The sequence below is a fragment of the Equus przewalskii genome, chromosome 31 (assembly GCF_037783145.1).
Source record: "Equus przewalskii isolate Varuska chromosome 31, EquPr2, whole genome shotgun sequence".
Taxonomy (NCBI): domain Eukaryota; kingdom Metazoa; phylum Chordata; class Mammalia; order Perissodactyla; family Equidae; genus Equus; species Equus przewalskii.
The window spans coordinates 8350118-8374962 of NC_091861.1; the positions used below are offsets into that span (position 1 = coordinate 8350118).

At 35.4% G+C, this 24845-nt stretch overlaps 1 protein-coding gene across 1 annotated transcript in view; it reads right to left on the reverse strand.

The window, feature by feature from the left end:
* DNAH14 (dynein axonemal heavy chain 14) overlaps positions 1-24845 on the reverse strand; it is a 417787-nt gene that overhangs the window by 171346 nt on the left and 221596 nt on the right. The window contains exons 37-42 of the mRNA XM_070602297.1: positions 19638-19772; positions 9146-9303; positions 7294-7330; positions 5252-5339; positions 3650-3858; positions 2644-2896 (exon numbers count right to left, since the gene is read on the reverse strand). Of these exons, the coding sequence (XP_070458398.1) occupies positions 2644-2896; positions 3650-3858; positions 5252-5339; positions 7294-7330; positions 9146-9303; positions 19638-19772 (880 nt within the window). The remainder of the gene's footprint in view (positions 1-2643; positions 2897-3649; positions 3859-5251; positions 5340-7293; positions 7331-9145; positions 9304-19637; positions 19773-24845) is intronic.

Consider the following 24845-nt stretch of genomic DNA (forward strand, 5'->3'; position numbering starts at 1 on the left):
CACCTATCGGACACTGGGTGTGGGTTGGGAGCCACATATTCTGAGCCCTCCACCTTCAGCCGTGATCCCAGGCAGTGGAGCCACACTGGGAAGGTGGCAGGAGGGTCAGTCTCTCCTGGGTGCTCTCCAGGCTTACCTGCTCTGCTCTTGCTATCTGCTCTCCTGGGGTGTTGGCTTGATGAGGTCACCCCCTGTGAAAGCTTTTGCCTTGTTACAAGACTTCCCTCTAGGCTGCAAGGGCCCTAGGGAGTCCTTGGTGATCCCGCAAATGAGCATCCCCTCCCCCCGTTCCTTCCCTCATGGAGCCTCTCACGGCTGCAGATTGCAGTCTTTAGGGGAGGGAGCAAAGCTCTCTCTTACCCAATTCCAGATCCTCTGAGGAGGGGCTCCAGCCTCTCCACCCTTTGTCATGTGGCTGTGTGTCTCTCTGACGTTTTTTGTGTTGTAGGATGTCCTCTGTTGGAGTGTGGATGCCCCTTTTTGTTGTATGTTGTAGGGGAGAGAGTCCTGGGCAAGTTCACTCTGCCATGATGCTGACGTCACTCCACTACTTCATTTTCTTGTTGAATTGGTATTGCTATTGAGAAATCTTGTGTTAATCTGTTATTATTCTGTTGGCTTTTTCTCTCTGGAATTTCTTAGAATCTTCTTTTAATCTTAGATATTCTTAAATCACAATAAATTGTTTCTTTGCTGAGAAACCCCATGCCTGAGGCTCAGATGCACAAAGCCTGCTTTAGAATGAGGCTGAAGCAGGAGAATCTGGAAATCTTCCCTGCTCCTACCATGAGTGTTGCACCAAGTAACAACAGTGATCTATTGCCAGGGAAAATACAGGAGCACAGAGAATTTGAAGTCCGGTGCACTGAGGTAAATATGATAACAATAAAAGCTAAATCTTGGTCAATACTGACTCAACCCTCACCATCATTAACTCAACAATCTGCCAGAAGAGAAGGTGTGCCTATTTCCAGGTATAAATATGATATATCTGTCTCTACTGTTCCCTTACACACAATATCTGACATTCAATCAAAAATTATGAGACACACAAATAAACAAAAAAATAAGAGTCCTGTTTGCCAAGAGATAAATCAGTCAATAGAACAGATGCAGAGATGGCCGAGATGTTGGAAATTTAAAATAGCTATGATCACACATTAAAGGATCTAATGAAAAAGGCAGAAATTATTAATGAAGAGAGAGAATTTCAGCAGAGAAAGGAAAACTATAAAAAAGGAGTCAAATGGAAATGCTAGAAATAAAAACCACAATAATAGAAATGAGAATTCTTTCAAAGGGCTTATACAGTAGACTACATGCAGCAGAGGAAAGAATCAGTGAACTGGAATTTAAATCAACAAAAATTATCTAAACTTAAACACAAAGAGACAAAGAATTTTAAAAAAGAGAAAGAAAAACTCACAAACCAAAAAGAACAAAGCATCTAAGAGCTGTGGGACAATATATCAATACAATATTTCTAGGTGTGGGTTTTTACTTTTCTATCCTGTTTAATATTCAGGAATCCTTTTCAATCTTAGGTCTTATGTTTTCTCTAATTCTATGAACTCCTTGGTAATTATTCTTGAAATATTTCTTTTTTTGTTTATTTTTAAAATTTCTGGCAATTCTGTTACACGGATGCTAACCTTTCAACTTTTATTCATCTTTCAACTATATACATACACTCATGTATATATGTATATATTATATAAATATATTTAAATATACGTAATATTTAATCTCTTTAGCACTTCCCGATGTATTCTTAGAGAGTTCTTTGACTATTCTGGCTCTCATTGATTTGCTATTCAGCTAACCAAGCCAGCATTCAACCCATTTATTATGTTCTTTATTTTAACCATTAATTTTTTTGAGTCCTAACCTCCATTTCTATCTTTTAACTACTTCTTGCTTTGTTTCCAGTACTCCTATTTCCCTGGCTTGCACTTCTGCTGAATTTAGAAATGTGCATCTTGGGAGAGAGTGGACAGTCTTGAAGGGAGAAGTTGTGTTCAACAATCTGTATCTACTCTGTCACTGCTTATTTTCAAGTATGGGCTCTCTCTCTTAATCATTCAGCCTCTGTGATGTAAAGGGAGCTGTCAGTAGGAGGAAATACATTTTTACCTGCTTCCTAACCTAGTCAGGCTTCACTGCCAACATGTTTTGTTGCTGCCTCTGCTGTGCTGTGATGTGCTAATTGGCAAAGCGAAGGACAATGGCTCATTCAGAGCCATGAGAAGAAGGGGAAACGGCAAAAGTAAATATTCTCCCCTTCTTTATCTCTGATTCATGGTATCCAGCTTTCTTCTGCTCAGGGTTTCTGTTTCCCCCAACTGGGACCTTAACCATCTTGTCACACCAGGTATTTCTCACAATTTCTACTAGTCTGATGGATCCAAAACTGAGTTTTGGAGAGAGACTTGGGAGTCTATGTTAAGTTGCTATGTCCTCAGGAACCAGATAGTACCAGAGTCTAAATACAGGCATTTTGACTCCAGAGGCCATGCTTTCAGCTATTATGCTATACTGTTTTCTGAACATTTTGATCTCTCTAAAATCCAATAGAAAATAAATAATTGGCATTGACTAGCTAAGATATAGCATCATTAATATAACATGGGGGGGGGAACTCACGTTGTTCAAGGTCTATCTTTTTATCCATGAATTCAAAGAAAGCATCAAGAATTCTACAGAGAGTTACGATGATTGTTATGTCCTGTACAGGAAATGGCTGAAATTTCTGATGCTTCTTTATAAACTGTAGTCCATTTGTGACACTATTTTTAATCATGAATTCAAGACAATCCACTCCTGATTGACCAATAATTTTTGAAGTTTTCAAAAGCCACGACTTAACATAAGGTTCCCATCCCAGATCAACAGGATCCTGCCAATAAAAAACATAAGATAATTTTATGTAAATAAATAAAAATACAATGTTCACCTAATTTCTTACTATTTCTTTACTTTACCACTGACCCTGCCAAATACAATTTAGAATTGTCACTCATTAAAGGGCAAGCAATCAAAACCCTTCTCTGAAATGATTTGTGATTTTTAACCATGGTCTTATAAGACAACAAGCACTTGGAGGATTATGTGTAGGGAGGTGTGTGAGGCTATGTGTATGTGGTGAGGGGAACTGCTTACCCAGAAAGTCAGCACTATACTTAGCTTTATTTATTACATTGAGTTAAGTATATTAGAACACAGGGCTAATCATGACTAATAATTAATTTCATGTACAGAAAAAATTTATTCTTTGTTGTGTCTTCTACTTCCTTACCACTGTCTTGGTCAGGTGTTTCACACGTCCTAAGAGTTATAGAGCAGGTGTGAAAAGGCTTCAGGGCAATCTTCCCTCTTTTGGAAAAATAATTCATACCAGCAGCCTAAGTTGTCACAGTTGTGGAAAACCCTGACATTCCAACTACTGAGTAGTATTAATACCAGTAGTAATTACGTTCATGTTCACTTCTGGGTCAGGAGGCTTTAGGGGACATAAAACTTCTTAACTACTGGGATTACCCTGCTGGATCCAGAAGTAACAATAAAACAAATGTAAAAAACGCTGTAGCTAATGACTAGTTATTATCCTAAATAATACTTTTTTTTAAGAAATTTGTTTTTGGAAACTTACCATATAGACCATTGCACATCGGCTGACAGTAGCAGGACTGGCGTGAGAGAGACTGTCAACTTCAAAAATCACTCTTATGTTATCAGTTAAAGGTATTCTCTCACTGTTTGCTAGGCACAACGTTCTAGTGTCATCTAGCATAGAGTTTAGATTTTCTACCCAAAATGTATCCACTGGACCATCCAAAATAATCCACTGCCAATCAAAGTCTGGAGAGAAAAATATTTTTAATGTAACAGAGAATAATCTCAGTCTTCTTTCATTGTAATCTTGCAAATTTTCTATTTTATTTAGAAAATAATTTCTAATTAAGATAAAAATTATATCCTAGAAAACACTAGAGTCAATGTGTTTATATGCATTCTCTAATATCTATTAAATACGAATAAATATTCAGACCATATACTTAATATGCTTGAAACGTTGCTTTGATATTTTTAAATTGCTAAGTTATATAATTAGCCCTTAAAATTTGGATAAAAGATCCATGAATTTATTTTTTCAAGAATAATATTGTTTGTGAATTTCCCCCTTCTACCTAGGAATAGTTTTTGGATATGCTGATTCCAGGAAATAGGAAAGGAAAATAGATGCCCTTTGAAGAAGGAATCAAATAGACAGCTTTTACAGTATTCCACACTATGAACTCATTTGCTTCTTTTTCCACACTCTACACACCACCACCTGGCTCCACAGTTTTAGAAAATCTATTGGTCAGGATCGGGGGGAGGGTATGAATGGGTCCCTGTGGAGATAGAAAATAGTCAACCACCTGAAGGACATTAAGATATCTCAGAAAAACAGGTGAGTAGAGCTAGGATCCAGATAGCCACTACTGCTAAGATGAGCTCTGATGGGCTGAAATACCTCCCCTGGGGATTATCTTAAAACTCTATTATTAAGGAAACTTGTTATGCCCAATAACTGTACTCTCCCAAACTGAATACCAAAAAGTGACACACAAAAATTCAGGAATTCTAAGAAAGTAGAAGTAACTGCAGAAGTCTCTTTCAAAGTCTGTACATAAATGTACTACTGGTGCATGTGCTGATATGAGGTTGAATCTGGAATAGTGGAAGCAATGGTCGGGGCTCCTGAAGTAGACTGCCAGCTCTTTTGGAGCAGGGACCTCGTTATATACACTCGCTGTCCCCCTGGCACATAGTAAAGTGGCATATAATGGGTGTGCAGTTCGTTACAGATGAATATGCTTGGGTTGTATGATCTGGCCTGGAAATGCATGGATTGTCTGGAGTCCCACTTCAGAGGCAATACCATTGTAGGTTGCCACTGCTGCTTCTCACACAATATTATTCCTACCTTTGACATCTACTTGGTTCTTCTGAGATATTAATGGTCATTTATAAACTAAAAGGGCTATGTAAGCCCTCATATTTATATAACATAATTACATTTGTATATACCGTAATAGAACATGTGGTAATACTATATAAATTTTACATAAACATGTGAGGAAAAAATAGTACAAGAACAAAATATCACTAATTAAAAATGTTTTAAAGATAGAAATGAAGCTCATATTGACTCAGTTTGTCTTCTATGTTAATTAACATCTTTATTGAATTTAATAATAATACTTACTCTGAATTTCTGGATTTTTAATATCTTTTTCCATCTCCTCAAAATTATCATCAATATCGGCTGTATCAGAGGAGTCAAATTTGAAAACCTAAAATATGTAATCAGTAATGTTTAAATTTTTATTTGATCACACTTTCCAACTCAAATGGAGCAAATGTCAATATGCTTTCTTGAGTGATAAAAGCATGAAAGGCAGAAGGTTCCATAGATGAAAACATCAACACACAACCAGCACAGTATAACGTAACTGAGTTGTGAAACAAGTCATTTTCTTTTACAAAATCCTTCTATTTTAGTTTTTTCCCCATAAAGATAGCACATACTTGTTGTATAATATTCAAATAATACAGCAGAGCACAAGAAGAAAGCGAAAGGTCTCTGAATTTCCACCATCTACAAAAAACCAGTGTTGACATTGTGGTGCATAGTTTTTCCTGGACCTTCCTTCATGATACAGTTTTAAAATTTGAGGGTACACAAGAATTACCTGCAGGGTTTGTTAAATTGCAGATTCTAACACCTCATCCGTGGAGATTCTGATTGAATAGGTTTAGGGATGGAGCCAGGAATTTCCATTTTTAATAGGCTCCCCAGGTGATTCTAATCCAGGTTGTTGTCACATGAATCTCATAAATTCTGATCTATGCATATAGTTAACTCGTTATTATCTGGGGGCCTTAATTATTTATCTCCCTGACAGGGCTGCATAATATATCATCAGCTGACTGGCACTGGTTTCCTTTACCAGCAGGAATGGGGGGAAGGAGAGCAAACACTAGGGCTGTGCTGGGGGCACAGTGCGGGCTCTGAAGAGAGAGACCACACATGGGTCTGAGCACCACCTTTCAATCAGGCCCAGCAAGGCAACGAACAGCAATCAGCCTCCCATCAGGAAGACAGAAAAGTCCAAGGCTATTTCCAATTATTCTTCTTATTACAAAAGTCTACAATTTCCATCCCTGTACATAAATCATTATGCTCTACTGCATTTCTTTGTTTTTATTATTTTATTTTAATTTTTTTTCTCTCCAAAGACCCCTGGTACATAGTCGTATATTCTTCGTTGTGGGTCCTTCTAGTTGTGGCATGTGGGATGCTGCCTCAGAGTGGTTTCATGAGCAGTCCCATTCCGTGCCCAGGATTCAAACCAACGAAACACTGGGCCACCTGCAGCGGAGTGTGTGAACTTAACCACTTGGCCACGGGGCCAGCCCCATGCTCTACTGCATTTCTTTCTCTAGATAGATTTTTTAAAACTACGGGATTGTGGGTCAAACATTATTTGCATTTTAATCTTTAATGAATTCTACTGGATTTCTTTCTGAAAGTTTGTGGCAGTAATCCTTCCACAACAAAATGTAAAAATGTCTCTTTCTCCATATCTTTCTTAACACTGAACGTTTTAGCTATTGACATTCTTAAGTTTTGAAATAATTTTTATTTTTTTGACTAATACTTAGGCTGAGCATCTTTTCATACGTCTACTGGCAACTTTTTTCTGTCAATTTTCTTTTCGTAGCCTTTCCTCATTTCCTTATTTAGCTGTTTAGTCATTTCTTATTCATGTTTGAAGCTCTTTTTTTATATTAGGGATATTAACTCATTGCCTATAATACATGTTGTAAATACTTTATTCCAGACTGGTTTGCTTTAATGTTTGTTGCAATTATTTAAAAAATATTTTCTTATTTATATTTATAGTCAAATCTTTTTATCTTTTTATTTATGATTTTGGGGTTCCCCATCTTAGTTAAGGACTCCCTAACTCTGAAGATATGTCCCTAAATATTATTATATTTTTATAATTTTATTTTTACATTTAGATTGTTAATTCATCTGGAATTTTATTTCTCTGTAGGAAGTGAGATAAGCGTCTTTCTGTTCACACATAGGAAAATAGCAAATTATATAAACAGTGGATTTAATAAAGAAAGCTTTTCCTGTTGATTAGAAATATCACTTTAGTTGTATATTAAATTCCTAGAAATGTTTGAATATGTTTCTGGACTCTATTTGGTTCCACTTCTGTGTTAGTAACTTACAGTGGTTTTTTTTCCAGGTTTTGAGTGCTTTTTTTTCCTGAAATATAATTGACATGTAACATTAGTTCCAGATATACAAAATAATGATTCAATTTTTTATACATTGTGAAATGATCACCTCAATAAGTCTAGTTAACATCATCACTACACATAGTTACAAATTTTTTTCTTGTGATGAGAACTTTTAAGATCTACTCTCTTAGAAACTTTAAAATATACAGTACAGTATTATTAACTATAGTCACCATGTTGTATTGTACCTTACTACTTTGATTATATATGGATTTGTTCTAAAATTAATTTAGAACCTTCTAGAACTCTAAAGTATTATGGTTTTCTGCCAAGATTTTCTTTGAACTCTTGGAACATTTATACTTCTGAATTAACTTTAAAATAATTTCACCCAATGGAAAAAAATTGGATTTTGTTCAGAAAGACATTGTATACAAACATTAATTTGGTAGGGATTGGCATTTTTAGGATGGAAGTCTTTCCATACAGGAATACAGAGTATCTTCCATTTATTCAAGTTTTGTCAATTGTGTAAGTTTTCTTGCCTCTCTCCCCTACCCCTCATAGGACAAGTTCTTTTTTTTTTTTTTTTTCACATTTATTTCAATGTATTTTTATAGGTTTTTGCCACTGTTAGCAGAATTTTTCCTATTTCCATTTCTAACTGGTGGTCATTAGTAGAAAGAATTTCATCACAGCCACTTTACCACATTCCTTCTCTATCAGTTGCTGAGAAAGATGTAATAAAATTTCTCACTAGATATGGATTTGTCAATTTCTCTTTGAAATTCTGTCAACTTTTTCTCTATACACTTGCACATTATGTCATAGGCACATAGTAGTTTAGAACTGCCATCTTTTTTGACACCAATACCACACTGTCTTACTCTACTTTTACAATAACTTACATTTGGTAGGCTTCACCACCCAAATTCTTCCCCTTTTTTTAAATTCAGGAATGTCATGGACCTTGATTCTTCCATACGAATTTTAGAATCAGTTTGTTAAGGTCTTAAAAAACACCTCACTTTCTCTATTTAAAAACTTATTACAAAGCTCCAGTGATCAAGTGAGGTATCTGCATAAGCATAGACGACTGAACTGAGAGTCTAGAAATGAATTCTTACATTTATGATTAGTTGATTTTTGACAAGAGTGACAAGACAATTCAATGGGGGAAGGAACAGTCTTTTCAACAAATAGTGCTGAACAATTGGATATCCACATGAAAAAGAATAAAATGGGATTCCTTCCTTACACCATACACAAAAATTAACTCAAAATAGACCAAAGACCTAAATATAAAAGCAGAAACTATAAAACTCTTAAAATAAAACACAGGAGAAAGCCTTTGTGACCTTGAGTTATACAAAGCTCTCTTAAGAGAGAATACTAAAAGAACAAGTGACACAAGAAAAATTAGATTAGACTTCATCAAAGTTAAAAACTTTTGTGTTTCAAAGGATACCATCAAGAAAGTGAAAAGACAAACTAAAGAATGGGAGAAAATATTTGCAAATCATATATTTGATATGAGACTTTTGTCCAGAATATATTTAAAAACCCTTAAAACTCAATAATTATAAGATAAATAACTCAATTAAAAAAAGAGTAAAGGATCTGAATAGACATTTCTCCAAAGAAGATATATGAATGACCAATAACCACAAGAAAAGATGCTCAAAATCATTAGCCATTAGGAAAATGCAAATAATAATAGGTGTTTGTGAGGATGTGGAGAAAATGGAATGGTACAACCCTCTTTAACCATATTAAACTTACATTAGATAAACCTGAGATTCTTGACTTTAGTCCAACAACACTATCTTTCTTTGAGTACCTTGCAGTGTCAAAGCATACATAATTTCGAATTGTTGCTGATAATAATCCATCAGTCCATTCCATAGTATTAGGATCCAGTTGTCCATATAGTTCACTAGGAGTGATGCACTTTGGATTTAAAACACAAATATCTACTTTTCCTTTTCTTCCTGGAATCTAAGAAAAATCCAGTGTGGTTTTTAAAGACATTAACTATGGTACAATTATTTATTTATTTTTGCATTTTTATTACCAAATAATTTTTGGAGAGGTCTTTCATTTCAAAGAAAGATTCTCTATACAGGTAGCAATTTGCAAGAAACAGTAAAAATGGACTTATAAAAATCATTATTTTAAAAAGTTCTATTACAAATGATAGCCCTGGGGAAAAAATTCCACTGTGCTTCATCCAGGAACACAATGTATGAGCTGGGATGTGGCGTGTCTGGTGCCAGGGTTGGATATAGAGGTGAAGGGGAGTAGGATATAGTTTTAAGCTTCAGGTCAGAATTAGCACTCAGGCAGACCTATTTGCAACATTCTTGTCTGGGGGCTGCCTAAAGAACTTGTGTCTGTTCCACTCAACTTGGATCTCAGGCAAGAAAAGTGGCAGGCACTTCTGGTGAAAGCTGTGGGACCCACAGAAACCTAAGTCAAGAGATCATGGATGGAGACATACAACAGACAATATATGGCCTAGGGAGAAGCTAGGGTAGGAAACTTTGGGAAATTAAGACATTCAAATGCAGCTGTGTATTGTGAAAGTCACACACAGGCCCAGTCAAGATACATGCACAGAAAAGACCTGAGAAGACCTTAAACTTTCATCTCAGGCTGATCCTTAGGCTCAGAGAAGTCCCAGATAATCAGTGAAGAACTACTTCACACAGCACAGGTCTGTGTGCACTACTACAGCACAGAGCAGGTCTGTAAAGACTAAGAAGGGTGGCTGTTTTTAAAAATGCCCAATTTTCAACAAAAAAACAAGGCACACAAAGAGACATGAAAACAAAGTCCATTCAAAGGAACAAAATAAACTGACAGAAGCCATCTCTGAGGAAACATTGGACATAATAGATAAAATTCTTTAAACTAACTGTCTTAAATATGCTCAAAGAGGTGAAGGAAATCATGGCCAAAGAACTAAAGGAAATGAGGAAAATGATATGAGAACAAGAAGAGAATATAAATAAAGAGATAGAAATTATGAAAAGGAACCAAATAGAAGCTGAAAATACAATAGCTGAAATGAAAAATTCAACAGTAAATTTGAGAAGACCCAAAAAATAATCAGCAAATTTGAAGACAGGACTATTGAAATCACCCAGCGTGAGGAGCATCCATAAAACAACTCTTAATAAATTTTAAAATACTGAAATCATACAAAGTACCTTCTCAACCACAAGAAAATGAAACTAGAAATCAGTAACAGAAGAAAAATTGGAAAATTTGCAAATACATAAAAATTAAACAGTACACTCTTAAACAACCAATAGGTCACAGGAGAAAAAGCTTGAGAACTGAGATGAATGAAAATGAAAGCACAACATATCAAAGCTTATGGGATGCAGTGAAAGTAGTGCAAAAAGGAAAAATTACGGCTATAAACATCCACGTTAAAAAAGAAGAAAAATCTAAAATCAATAATCTAATTTTATGTCATCAGGAACTAGAAAAAGAAGAGCAAACCGAACCCGTAGCCAGAAAAAGGAAAGAAATAATAATGATTAGAGAAGAGACAAACAAAATAGAGGGTAGAAAAACAAAAGACAGAACCATTAAGACCAAAGGTTGGTTGTTGGAAAAGATCAACAAAATTGACAAACTTTTAGCCAGATTGACTAAGAAAAAAATTAAAAAGATACAAATAAATAATATCAGAAACAAAAGTATGGACATTACTATTGCCTTACAGAAATTAAAAATATTATAAGAAAACACTCCGAACAATTGTATGCCAACAAATTATATAACCTAGATGAAACAGACAAATTCCTAGAAACACCAAAATTACCAAAACTGACTCAAGAAAAATGGAAAATCTCAAAAGATCTATAACAAGAGGTTGAATCAGTAATCGAAAACCTCCAACAAAGAAAAGTCCAAACCCAGATGGTAGATGAATTCTACCAAACATTTAAAGAAGAATTAACACCAATATTACTTAAATTCTTAATCAAAAATGGAAAAGGAAGGAATACTTCCTAATACATTCTATGAGGCCAGCATTATCCTGATACCAAACCCAAAGATACAACAAGAAAAGTAAACTACAGACCAATATCCCTTATGACTATAGATGCAAAATCCTCGAAAAAGTGCTAGGAAACTGAATCCAACAGCACATTTAAAGGACTATAAACCATGACCAAGTGAGATTTATCCCAGGAATGCAAGAGTGGTAAGCATAACAAAATCAATCAATGTAATACATCACATGAAAAGAACAAAGGAAATAAGCCACATGATCATATCAAGAGAGGGAGAAAAAGTATCTGATAAAATTTCACACTATTTCATGATAAAAACACTAGGCAAACTAGCAATAGAAGGAAACTTCCTTAACATGTTAAGTGGTATTTATGAAAAACTGACAGATAAGATCATATTCAATGGTGAAAGACTGAAAGTTTTCCCCCTAAAATCAGGAACAAAGCAATGATTCTTGCTTTCATCATTGCTAGTAAACACTGTACTGAAAGTCCAAGCCTGGCTATTAGGTGAGAAAAGAAATAATAAGCATCCAAATTTTAAAGGAAGAAGTAAAATTATCTCTGTTTAAATATGACATGATTCCATATATAGAAAATCCCAAACAATCCAGAAAACAACTACTTGAACTAATAAGTGAATCAGCACATTTGCCGGGTACAAGATCAACACACAAAAATCAGTTGTGTTTTGATATAGCAGCAACGAACAATCCAAAAATGAAATTAAGAAAGCAATTCCATTTATAATGGCATCCAAAAAACAAAATGCTTTGGAATAAATTTAACCAAGTAAGAGAAAGACTTGTATACTAAAAACTATAAAAAAGAAAAAAAATTCTTGCTTGATGAAAGAAATTAAAGATCTAAAAATGGAAAGACACCCCATATTCATGGATTGCAAAACTTAGTATTCTTAAGATGGTAATATTCCCTAAAGTGATCTACATATTCAGTGTACCCCTATCAATATTCCAATGGCCTTTTTTGCAGAAATGGCAAAGCCAACGCTCAAATTCATATGGAATGCAAGGGGCCTCAAATAACCAAAACAATACTCAAAAAGAAAAACAAAGTTGGAGGACTCACATTTCCTAATTTCAAAACTTACTATAAAACTATAATAATCAAATTACATATATCCTGGCATAAGGATACACATATAGAACAATGGAATACAACTGAGAGTCCAGAAATAAACATAAACATCTATGGCCAATTGATTTTCAACAAAAACATCAAGACCATTCAGTGAGGAAAAGAATAATAGTCTCTTTAACAAATGTTGCCAGGACAACTGGATATCCACATGCAAGAGCATGAAGCTGGACCCCTACTTCACTCCATGGAAAAAAAAAAAACTAGCTCAAAATGGACGAACGACTTAAATATAAGAACTAAAGCTATACAACTATAAGAAGAAAGCATAGGAGTAAATCTCCATGACCTTGAATTTGTCAATGGATTCTTAGATTTGACACCAAAAGCACAAGGAACAAACGAAAAAATAGTAAATTGGACTTTATAAAAATTAATGACTTTGGCACATCAAAGTACATTATCAAGAAAGTGAAAAGGCAACTCAGAATAGGAAAAAATATTTTCAAGTCATATATTTGACAAGGATTCTGTATCCAGAATATATAAAGAACTCTTCCAATGCAACAACAAAAAGACGAACAATCCAATTTAAAAAAGAACAAAATATATAAATAGACATTTCTCCAAAGAAGATATACATATGGCCAATAAGCACATGAAAAGGTATTCAACATTCATTAGTCATTAAGAAAACGCAGATAAAAACCACTGTGAGATACCACTTCACTAGAATGGAAAAAAAAATAACAAGTACATGAAGAAATAAAAAGCCTCATACACTGCTCTTGGTAATTTAAAATGGTGCAGATTCCTTGGAGAACAGTTTGGTGCTAACTCAAAAAGTTAAACACAGAATTACCATATGACCCAGCAACTGTACACCTAGGTATATATCCAAAAGAAATAAAAACATAAGTCCACATAAAAACTTATAAACAAATATTTATAGTGGCATTATTCATAAGGGCTAAAAGAGGGAAACAACCCAAATATCCATCAAGGGATGAATGAAAAGATAAATAAATTGTGATGATGGATAAACAAATATTCCCTATAATGGAATATTATTCAGCTATAAAATGATACATACTACAACTTTGATGAACCTCATAAACATATGCTAAATGAAAGGAGCCAGACACAAGAGGTTACATGTTCTGATTCCCTTTATATGAAACATCCTGAATAGGCAAACCTATAGAGACAGAAAGCCAATCAGTGGTTTCCAGGGAATGAAGAGAGAAGGTAATGGGGAATGATTTCTTAATTGGTGGGGAGGTGTTCTCCTGGGGTGATGAAAAAGTTGTGAAACTAGAAAAAGGTAGTGATTGCACAATATTATGAATGCACTAAATGCCACTGAATTGTACACCTTTAAATGGTTAATTATATGATATGTGAATTTCACCTTGCGGTACATGGTTAAATTATACCCTACCACAGACCAATCCCATTCCTGGGTAGACATTTTCAAAGGAGACAAATGTGAATAAGGGCACATAGAAAAACATTAGAGAGCATTCCTATGAAGAAGAAAGAAAAGAAGTGAAGATTAGGAAATAAACTAAGTTGAAATAACTAAAATAAAATAAAGGGAAGGTCTTGAAGAGACCAACTAGGACAAAGTCATGAACTAAGGAGGAAGATCAAAACAATTCCATTACCTAAGGTTCTGCCACCAGCCTAAACATATTTATTATAATTATATTTAAAAAACTAAAAATTTAAAAATATTAAATATGAGTCATTAAATAAATTATAGTATAGTCATATACATAGAATACAATCATTGAAATGATATTATGAGAAGTCTTTACTGATATGGGATTAATTCTCAGCATATACAATTAGGGGAAAATGTGAACATTAGAAAAATTGAGATTATTTATACACTGTACTATCTCAATTATTTCAAAATATATTTAGTGTAGAAAAAATAATCAAAGTACATATGGCACAATGTTCAGACAGAGAAAAGGATAGAGAACTGCCACATGAATGATTTTGAAGTAGGATATTGCACACTAACTGACAAAAATCCAAATAACTGAGAGCCTGACTTTCTAAGCTTTTTGGAATACATTACCAACAATGAATCTAAATAAGATAGTTGAAATACACACTGTTTATTGGAGTCTACCTTTATATTGAATAAATATATATCATATAGATTGCTTTATATACGTAGGTCATTATATATGAACCTCATGGTAATCACAAACCAGAAACCTATAATACATACACAAAAAATTGAGAGAAAGGAATCCAAACATAATACGAAAGAAAGCCATCAAACCAAAAGGGAAGAGAGCAAGAGAAGAAAAAAGGAACAGAGAAGAACTACTAAAACACCCAGAAAAAAACAGTAACAAAATGGCAATAAGTACATTCTTATTAATAGCTACTTTAAATGTCAATGAACTAAATGCTACAATCAAAAGGCATAGGGTGGCCGACTGGATAAAAAAACTAGACCCACATATATGCTGCATACAAGAGACACACTTCAGATCTAAAGACACAAACTTTTCTGAAAGTGAAGGGATGGCAAAAGATACTCTACGCAAATGGCAATGAAAAGAAAGCTGAGGTAGCAATACTTAGACAAAATAGACTTTAAAACAAAAACAGTAACAGGAGACAAAGAAGGGCACTACATAATGATAAAGGGAACAACCCAACAAAGAGAATATAACACTTGTAAATATCTATGCTCCCAACATAGGAACACCTAAATATATAAAGCAACTGTTAACAGACCTAAAGGGAGAAATTGACAGCAACACAATAATATCAGGGGACTTTAACACTCCACTTACACCAATGGATAGATCGTGCCAATAGAAGATCAATAAAGAAACATTGGCCTTAAATGACACATTAGACCAGACGGACTTAGGAGACATATACAGAACATTCCATCCAAAAACCACAGAATACATATTCTTTTCAAATGCACATGGAACATTCTCCAGAACTGATCACATATTAGGCCAAAAAACAAGTCTCAATAAATTTAACAAGACTGAAATAATACCAAGTCTCTTTTCTGACCACAAAGGTATAAAACTAGAAATCAACTACAGGAAGAAAATCAGAAAAGCCACAAAAACGTGGAGATTAAACAAAATGCTACTGAAAAAGGATAAGGTCATTGAAGAAAGCAAAGGAGAAATAAAAAAAATACCTGAAGACAAATGAAAATGAAAACACAACATGCCAAAATTTATGGGATACAGCAAAAGCAGTTCTAAGAGGGGAGTTTATAGCATTACAGGCCTACCTCAACAAACAAGGAAAATCTCAAACAATCTAACAGTGCATCTAAAGGAACTGGAAAAAGAAGAACAAACAAAGCCCAAAATCAGTAGAAGGAAGGAAATCATTAAAAATCAGAGGAGAAAGAAATGAAATAGAGACTAAAAAAAAAAAAATAGGAAAAATTAATGAAACCAAGAGCTGGTTCTTTGAAAAGATAAGCAAAATTGACAAACGTTTAGCTAGATTCACCAAGAAAGAAAGAGAGAAGGCTCAAATAAATAAAATCAGAAATGAAAGAGGAGAAATTATAACAGACACCTCAGAAATACAAAAGATTATAAGAGAATACTATGAAAAGCTATATGTCAACAAATTGGATAATCTAGATGAAATGGATAAATTCTTAGAATCATACAACCTTCCAAAACTGAATCAAGAAGAAATAGAGAATTTGAATAGGCCAATCACCAGTAAGATCAAAACAGTAATCAAAAACCTCCCAAAAAATAAGAGTCCAGGACCAGACAGCTTCCCTGGGGAATTCTACCAAACATTCAAAGAAGACTTAATATCTACACTTCTCAAACTCTTCCAAAAATTGAAGAGTAGGGGAAGCTTCTTAACTCATTCTATGAAGCCAAAGTTACCTTAATACCAAAACCAGAGAAGGTTAACACACAAAAAAGGAAAATCACAGGCCAACATTACTGACGAACATCGAGGCAAAAATTCCTAAACAAAATACTAGCAAATCAAATACAACAATACATTAAAAAGATCATACACCATGACCAAGTGGGATTTATCCCAGGGATGCAGAGATGGTTCAACATCTGCAAATCAATCAACATGATACACCACATTAACAAAATGAAGAATAAAAATCACATGATCATCTCAATAGATGCAGAGAAAGCATTTGACAAGATACAGCATCTGTTTATGATAAAAACTCTGAAAAAATGGGTATAGAAGGAAAGTGCCTCAACATAATAAAGGTCATATATGACAAACTCACAGCTAATATCATTCTCAATGGAGAAAACCTGAAAGCTATCCCTCTAAGAACAGGAACCAGAAAAGGATGCCCACTTTCACCACTCTTATTTAACGTAGTATTGGAAGTCCTAGCCAGAACAATCAGGCAAGAAAAAGAAATAAAAGGATTGAAATTGGAAAGGAAGAAGTGAAACCTGTCACTATTTGCAGATGACATGATTTTGTATACAGAAAACCCTAAAGAATCTACCAAAAAACTTTTAGAAATAATAAATGCATATAGTCAAGTTGCAGGATACAAAATCAACATACAAAAATCAATTGTGTTTCTATACACTAAAAAAAAAGTAGCAGAAAGAGAAATTAAGAATACAATCTCATTTACATTTGCAACAAAAAGAATAAAATACCTAGGAATAAACTTAATCATAGAGGTGAAAGATCTGTACAGTGAAAACTATAAAACACTGTTGCAAGAAATTGAAGAAGACACAAAGAAATGGAAAGATATTCTGTGCTCTTGGATTGGAATACTTAACATTGTTAAAATGTCCACACTTCCTAAAGCAATCTACAGATTTAATGCAATCGCTATCAAAATTCCAATGACATTTTTCACAGAAATAGAACAAAGAACCCTAAAATTAATATGGAACAACAAAAGACCCCAAATAGCCAAAGGAATCCTGAGAAAAAAGAAGAAAGCTGGAGGTAACACACTTCCTGACTGCAAATATACTATAAAGCTATAGTAACCAAAACAGCATGGTACTGGCACAAAAACAGACACACAGATCAATAGAACAGAATCGAGAGCCCAGAAATAAACCTACATCTATGGACAGCTAATTTTTGACCAAGGAGTCAAGAACATACACCGGGAAAAGGAAAGTCTCTTCAATAAATGGTGTTGGGAAAACTGGACAGCCACATGCAAAACAATGAAAGTAGACCATTATCTTACACCATGCACAAAAATTAACTCAAAATAGATTAAAGACTTGACTGTAAGACCTGAAACCATGAAACTTCTAGAAGAAAACATAGGCAGTGCACTCTTTGACATCAGTCTTAGTATCATATTTTCAAGCACCATGTCTGATTGGGCAAAGGAAACAATAGAAAAAATAAACAAATCGGACTACATCATGCTAAAAGCCTTCACAACAAAGGAAACCATCAACAAAATGAAAAGGCAACCTAACAATTGGGAGAAAATATTTGCAAACCATATATCTATAAGGGGTTAATCTCCAAAATATATAAAGAACACACACATCTCAACAACAAAAAAACTAACAACCCAATTAAAAAATGGGCAAAAGATATGAATAGACATTTCTCCAAAGAAGATATGCAGATGGCCAACAGGCACATGAAAGGATGTTCAACATCATTAACTATCAGGGAAATGCAAATCAAAACTACAATGAGATATCTCCTCATGCCTGTCAGAATGACTATAATTAACAAGACAGGCAACAACAAGTGTTGGAGAGGCTGTGGAGAGAAGGAAATTCTCACACAGTGCTAGTGGGAGCACAAACTGGTGCCACAGCTATAGAAAACAGTATGGACATTCCTTAAAAAATTAAGAATAGAACAACCATAGCATCCAGCTACTCCACTGCTGTGTATTTATCCAAAGAACACGAAAACACGAATGCATAAAGATACATGCACCCCTATGTTCACTGCAGGAGTATTCACAATAGCTAAGAGTTGGAAGCAACCTAGATGTCCATCAAGGGACGAATGGATAAAGAAGATGCGGTATATATAAACAATGGAATACTACTCGGCCATAAGAAAACGATGAAATCCAGCCATTTGTGACAACATGGATGGACTTTGAGGGTATTATGCTAAGTGAAATAAGTCAGAGAGAGAAAGTCAAATACCGTATGATCTCACTCATAAGTAGAACATACAAACAACAACAAACAATCACACAGAGACAGAGATTGGCTTGGTGGTTACCAGAGGGGAAGGGAGGAGAGAGGAGGATGGAAGGGGTGATTAGGTACATGTGTGTGGTGATGGATGGTACTTAGTCTTTGTGTGGTGAACATGATGTAATCTACACAGAAATAGAAATATAATGATGTATACTTGAAATTTATATAATGTTATAAACCAATCTTACTGAAATAAAAAAATACATATTATAAAAAAAGGTATTCTAGGATTTCAAGGACAATTTAACATTATTCAATCTATCAACATAGTTTATCACATTAACCAATTAAAATATAAAAAATAAATCTACACATAATTCAAAATATACTACAATGTATGTCTGAAAATTATACAATGTTATAATCCAATGTTATTGAAATAAAAACTAAAATACAAAAATAAATAAAAAATAAATATATATTTCTTATCTGAAAAAATATATAAAAAATAGATGCTGAAAAATCATTTCACAAATTCTAGGAGTCAAAAACCAAAGAATAATGAGAACAGAAGAAAAATTCTAGAGTATGATGAATATTTATCATGGACCATGAGAAAACATCATATTAAATGCAGAAATATTAACTACATCCCAGATAAAGTAAGGAAAAAGATATTATAGTTAACATTGCCTTGGAGGGTTAATCAGTGCAATAAAATAAGCATACAAATATTAGAAAAGAGAGAAAATTATAGTCATTTAAATATGATTCAAATACCTAAAAAAACCTTCCTGGTCCATTAAGTAAGGTGACTAAATACAAGATAAATATAAAGTTCAATAGTTTTATTTTACACTAAAATTACCAATTTGAGATTCAAACAAAAACAAATCCCACTCAATACAATGATTTCTAACTATAAAATTCCTAGCAATAACTTTAACAAGAACATGTTTTGTAAAGAGAATATAAAATGTTACTGAGGTATAAAATAAGATCTGAACAAATAGAGAAACATTTTATTTAGTAGAACATTTACCTGTGAAATAGATTCCCTTTGTTCAATTGATACAACATCTTCAACAGGTAATAGTACTAATGTTCTTTCTAAAATTCTTCTAACTGTCGTCTTTCCTCCACCTGTTGGGCCCACTAACATCACACCAACACGAGCCTAAAACAAATTTGCAGATTTATCGTTTATTTCTGGTTTACTGATGGTTCAGTTAAGTTGAAACTTGAAGGTTCTTATTTACAAATACATCTATCTATATCCATTGACCATTCCTTCAAATTACTGTTCAATCTGTTGTAATCTCGTTTCTGTTTTTATTGACTAGGCTAATGTTAAAATCACCAGAAATCTCCTAATTTTAATGTCAAAGAAGAAGTTTCAATTCTTGATATTTAACAGTTTATCTCACTTCCCAATTCTCCTTTATTCCTGCACCTTTCTCTACAATTGGCTTTTGTAACACAATTTATCTGGGCTTTCCTCTCTTCTTTCTCTTTCTTGTGTTCTGATTGTCCTTTCCATGTTAGTCTTCCCTAATTCATCCTTGTCTCTGTTTCTGTCTCTCTCCTACTTTATCCCTATCCAATGTCATCAATCTGAATATCTTTAACTACGACCTAAATCCTAATGACTCCCTAATGTATACATTTTTCCCAGTCTTTGGTTCTAAGTGCCGGAATGAATTTCAATAGTCTACTAAATATTTCCATCTGGATGTCTCATGTGATTTTCAAAGTCAACATAATCTAATCTATACCTTCTCCTTGAACTTGTTGCTTCTCTTATTTCTCTAATCTGGTTAATAAAACCACTATGTACCAATTGTCCAAATTAGAATACTTGCCTTTTTCATCCCTCCTCACTTACAAAACTTTTGCTTGATTACATCTTCTCTCCATCCTAACTATAATGGACTTAAAGTTTGCACTCCCCTAACATTCAAATGTTGAAGCCCTAACACCTAATGTGATGGTATTGCAGGTGGGGCCTTTGGTAAGTAATTAGGTTTAGATGAGGGTAAGCCCCCATGATGGGATTAGTGTCCCTATAAGAAGAGGAAGAGAGACTAGAACTTGCTTTCTCTCCATTATGTGAGGACACAGTGAGAAGGTCACTGTCTGCAAGCCAGGAAGAGTGCTCTCCCCAGGAACCAAATCTGCCAGCACTTTGATGTTGGATTTTCCAGCATCCAGAACTGTGAGAATTAATGTCTGTTGCTTAAGCCACTCAGTCTATGGTATTTTGTTATAGCGGCCCAAATGGACTAAGACAAGCGGGTAAAGTGTCAGATGATAAAGCTCTTAAAAAGTGTCAGAATGGGCCCTCAACATCTCTTCTGGACTATTGTAATAGCATTAAAGAAATTATTATTTTTAGTTTGTATCATGTAAGTACCTTAAAATTCAAATACAGATAAAGCTAAAATATCTTCTCACTTCCATTCCAATCTGTGTACCTTGGTGGAAGCCTTGCGATTCTCTGCTCTGATAGTCCCATTCTATAACCGGCAGGGTAGAGGGTCCAAAAAGCCTTGCTTGTCAAATGAAAAGTGTATATTTAAGAAGGCAGCTAACCTGGCCCCAGTGGCATCATAGCTTTACCTGAAAGAGTGGCAGCTATCCCTCTTGGAGCAACTTTATCTCCCACGTCACCTCCCAAAGCAAAGCTGCTGGCTCAATGGAGCTCTTAATTCACAACGATTCCCATAAATGCCTTGGTCTGGTCTACTGATGATTCAGCTAAGCTAAAATCTGAAGGCTCTTGCTGTTGAGCCTCAGAGCCAGCTATGCAGAACCAAGAGCAGACTTGTTGATTCTGCTCACTGGAAAGAACTTTGATTCTTGGGCTTTGGCAGTGGCCTAGCTATTTGGCCTGCCACTTCGAAAACTAGAGACTAGAAGATTAAAGATAATCCTCTTTGGGGCTGTGAACTATAGAAACAAGTGGTGGCTGCTGATCAAACTATCTGAGTCACTCACGGGCCCATGGTAAGGACCCATTCTTTGATGAGATTACCCAGAATCAAGCTGCTGATTGAGCCTGTCCTTCCCAGATTGCCATGATTGCTGTCTGCATACAAGATTGTACTGGATATGGCAACATGTTCACCATCATAGACCGCACAAAGAAAAGGATTGTGTGTTTCTGATGCAGGGGCTACTACTGCATTCCAGACTTATGACTCCTGCCAAAAGTTGAGAGAGTTGTCTCACAGTAGGGGAAGCCACATTGCCCAGGGCATGAATGACCCACATATACTCTTGGCAAGGTGCTATATCAGATCTTTGATCTCCTTTTTCGGAGCTATCAGTGTTGCTGCACTGAAATTGACACTTTCAAGTTATGGCGTTGCTCTTCCAGTACAACCAGCTAACTCCAGCCACACCATTATGTCTCTTGAAACTAATTTGTGTCATGTGTTTGGATTTCTGGACCATTTGCAGTCTGACAATCGTGTATCTTTTACTGATTTTTGCACTAAAAGTTGTTGAGCCCACTCAACAATGGGCTGATGGTCAAGGTGTTTTATGGACCTTCCACACTCCCTACCATCCATAGGCATCTGGTATTATTGAGCATTCAAACAGCCTTCTCAAAAGTTGACTCAAAAAGATTTCTCATTCCATCTCCCATATCTTTTCTTTGTCCACATACCTTACCAAGGAAGTTTGGTCATTGAATGTGGGTGTCCCCAGAAAGGGATCATTTCCTTTCATCTGCTTCCTGGGTAATTATCAGCATGAAAGAGATAAGGGATTACATAGGCCTATTTTGAAAATTTAGGATTTAGTCCTGACCATTCCAGGGCATGGTGTTTCTTTCTTTCCCCTAATCACAACCCCAGGCCACCTTGATTGGTACACATTGCAAAATGGGGCCTATGGGATTCAAATTTAATTCTGGTTCAGTTACCTGGATTCTCTGGGATTGACACAGTCTTAGATCATAAGGATAATGACTGCTTGATTGAGTACACTGCCTGCTGAGTCCTTCTACAGTGGCCCATGCAGGCCAAAGTAGGAGACATAACAGTTCTAAATTTTATAAAAATGCCCTTGTCCCTCTTGCATCTAGGTCTTCAGGATGAAAGGTATAGGTGCAAATAGGGGATGTTCGGAAAATAATTATGATTGAAATGACAGAAAGAGGATATACCAATTTTGTGGCAGTGCAAATACAGCAAAAACCTAGACACCTGGGGAGGAAACATCTTAGACCATGGAATATGGGGGAAGGGAGGGGTATGGAAGATCTTTCATCTTTCAGAACTCTCTCTTTAACCTTTAAAGGAAAATGCCCTGACATAGCTATCCCAAACAACTGCAGGAGCCTTTAATAGAACTGACTGCTGGGACTGCCATCCCCTACCAAATGGGACTGACCACGATTTAATTGTTACTCCCCTTAACCTTACTAAGAAGTCTATCAGAAACAGAAGGGGGTGACTTCAGCCACCGCACATCCTAGGCAAAACACCTGTCAACACTTCAAGAAGTCTTGGATATCTTCCCCGCACCTACTGCCATTGCTCAGTCACTCCATGAGGCAGACAAATATCATCTGGTTGATGGTATGGCAAATAGGTAAGATCAGACTGACTGTCCTCAAGTGGTCACTCCAAAATAAAGAACTAGACTTAACTATTAGAACTGAACTGAGAGCCCATATTAGAGGCACTGTCAACCTGTGTCTTCCTGCCCCCTCGAACTGATGTAGGTCCCATTTAGTGAACCCAACAACTATAAAAAACACTTTCTTTCCAAGGGTACCATGTGCACCCTTAGGATTGTACTTCCTATGTAGAAGCCACACATTAAGTTGCCTCCCTCACTAAAACAATGTGCTTTGCACCTTAGAGGTGGTTATAAAAGTGTTAAAAATCCAGTGTTTAAGGAAACATCACTTTGACCCTGGAAGGCTTTCAAATCAGTCTCAACTCACTGGCCAGGGTTGTTATGGATGACAGAACTACACTAGACACTTCCTCCTTGTGGGCCAAGACAAAGTCTATGCAATTGAGAATTAACCTTGCTGTATTTGGATTAATGCTTTAGACCAAGAGGAACAGACAATACAGAAGCTTAAGAAGAAATACACCTGGCTTTCTAAGGTAGATTCTGTTGGCTTACGGAATTTGCTTAGCTGTTTGGGTCCGGGACCTTGGACGGGCATGGTTGAGATCAACATTTTAGGTCTGTCCCATCCTACTGTTTATAGTCCTTTTGATAGAAGCCTTTATTAAATGCTTTATGAGATAATCTGGATGGATTTGGTACCAGCTCCTGTTAGTCACTTTGTAATCAAAGTGATCAACAGAGTGGCATACTCATGGGAAAATTCACATAAGCCAAGACAGTGTATAAATGAGGCATGAATATTGTTGGGAGACAATTCTTTATAGGTCTCTGACATTTCTACATGCCTCTGAGCAGAGGCATTGAAAGCTTTATTTAGAACTATCTTTTCAGAAATGTTTGTACAGCACACAGTTTTAGAAGACAGAGACAGTATCTCCTATTAGGATGGAGGATAGATTTATTTGCTGTCCAGAATAAAAGAGAGATAATGTCTCCATAAGCAAAGCCTAGGAATACTTCCTGGTAATCTCTTTCTAAGGCTGGAGGGTCCCTAAGCTTGGTGTTCTTCTCCTGTGAAACAATTTACCAAGTGTGCAGGTGTCACCTGACCCTGTATTGCCCTGTGAGAATTAAGTCTTGGGGAAACTGCTGTGAGTAGTAAACTTTCTGACCCAGGAGTCTAGTGTTTTGTGCCACTGTGAAAGTGTGGCAGGCTAACCTGTTAGCTTACAAGCAGAGTGAAATCTTGACAAATATATGCATAGAGGAAAAGATATAATATCATAAAATGAAAATTCTCACCATAATTAGTAATTCAATTCTATCTCAATCAAAATCCAAACAGTATTTTTTTAGTAGAAGTCAACAGGCTAATTATCCAAGAATTTTGAAAATAACAAAGACGGAAGATTATGATGGAGTTCAGGACACACTATCCCAAAATATGGCACCTTGGCATACTTAATACATTAAACTGAAGGAGGTTTTTTTTAATGGCAGAAGCAAGAAGGTCACTGTGACCTCCTCATCTCACTACTCTTCCCTTAAACAGGTCATAAAACTCCCATGTGAAAGGTACCCTCCCAGTACTAGAAGGAAACACATTCTTACCACCAGAGACCAGGAATGTGGGGCTGAGAAGGCTGTATAAACA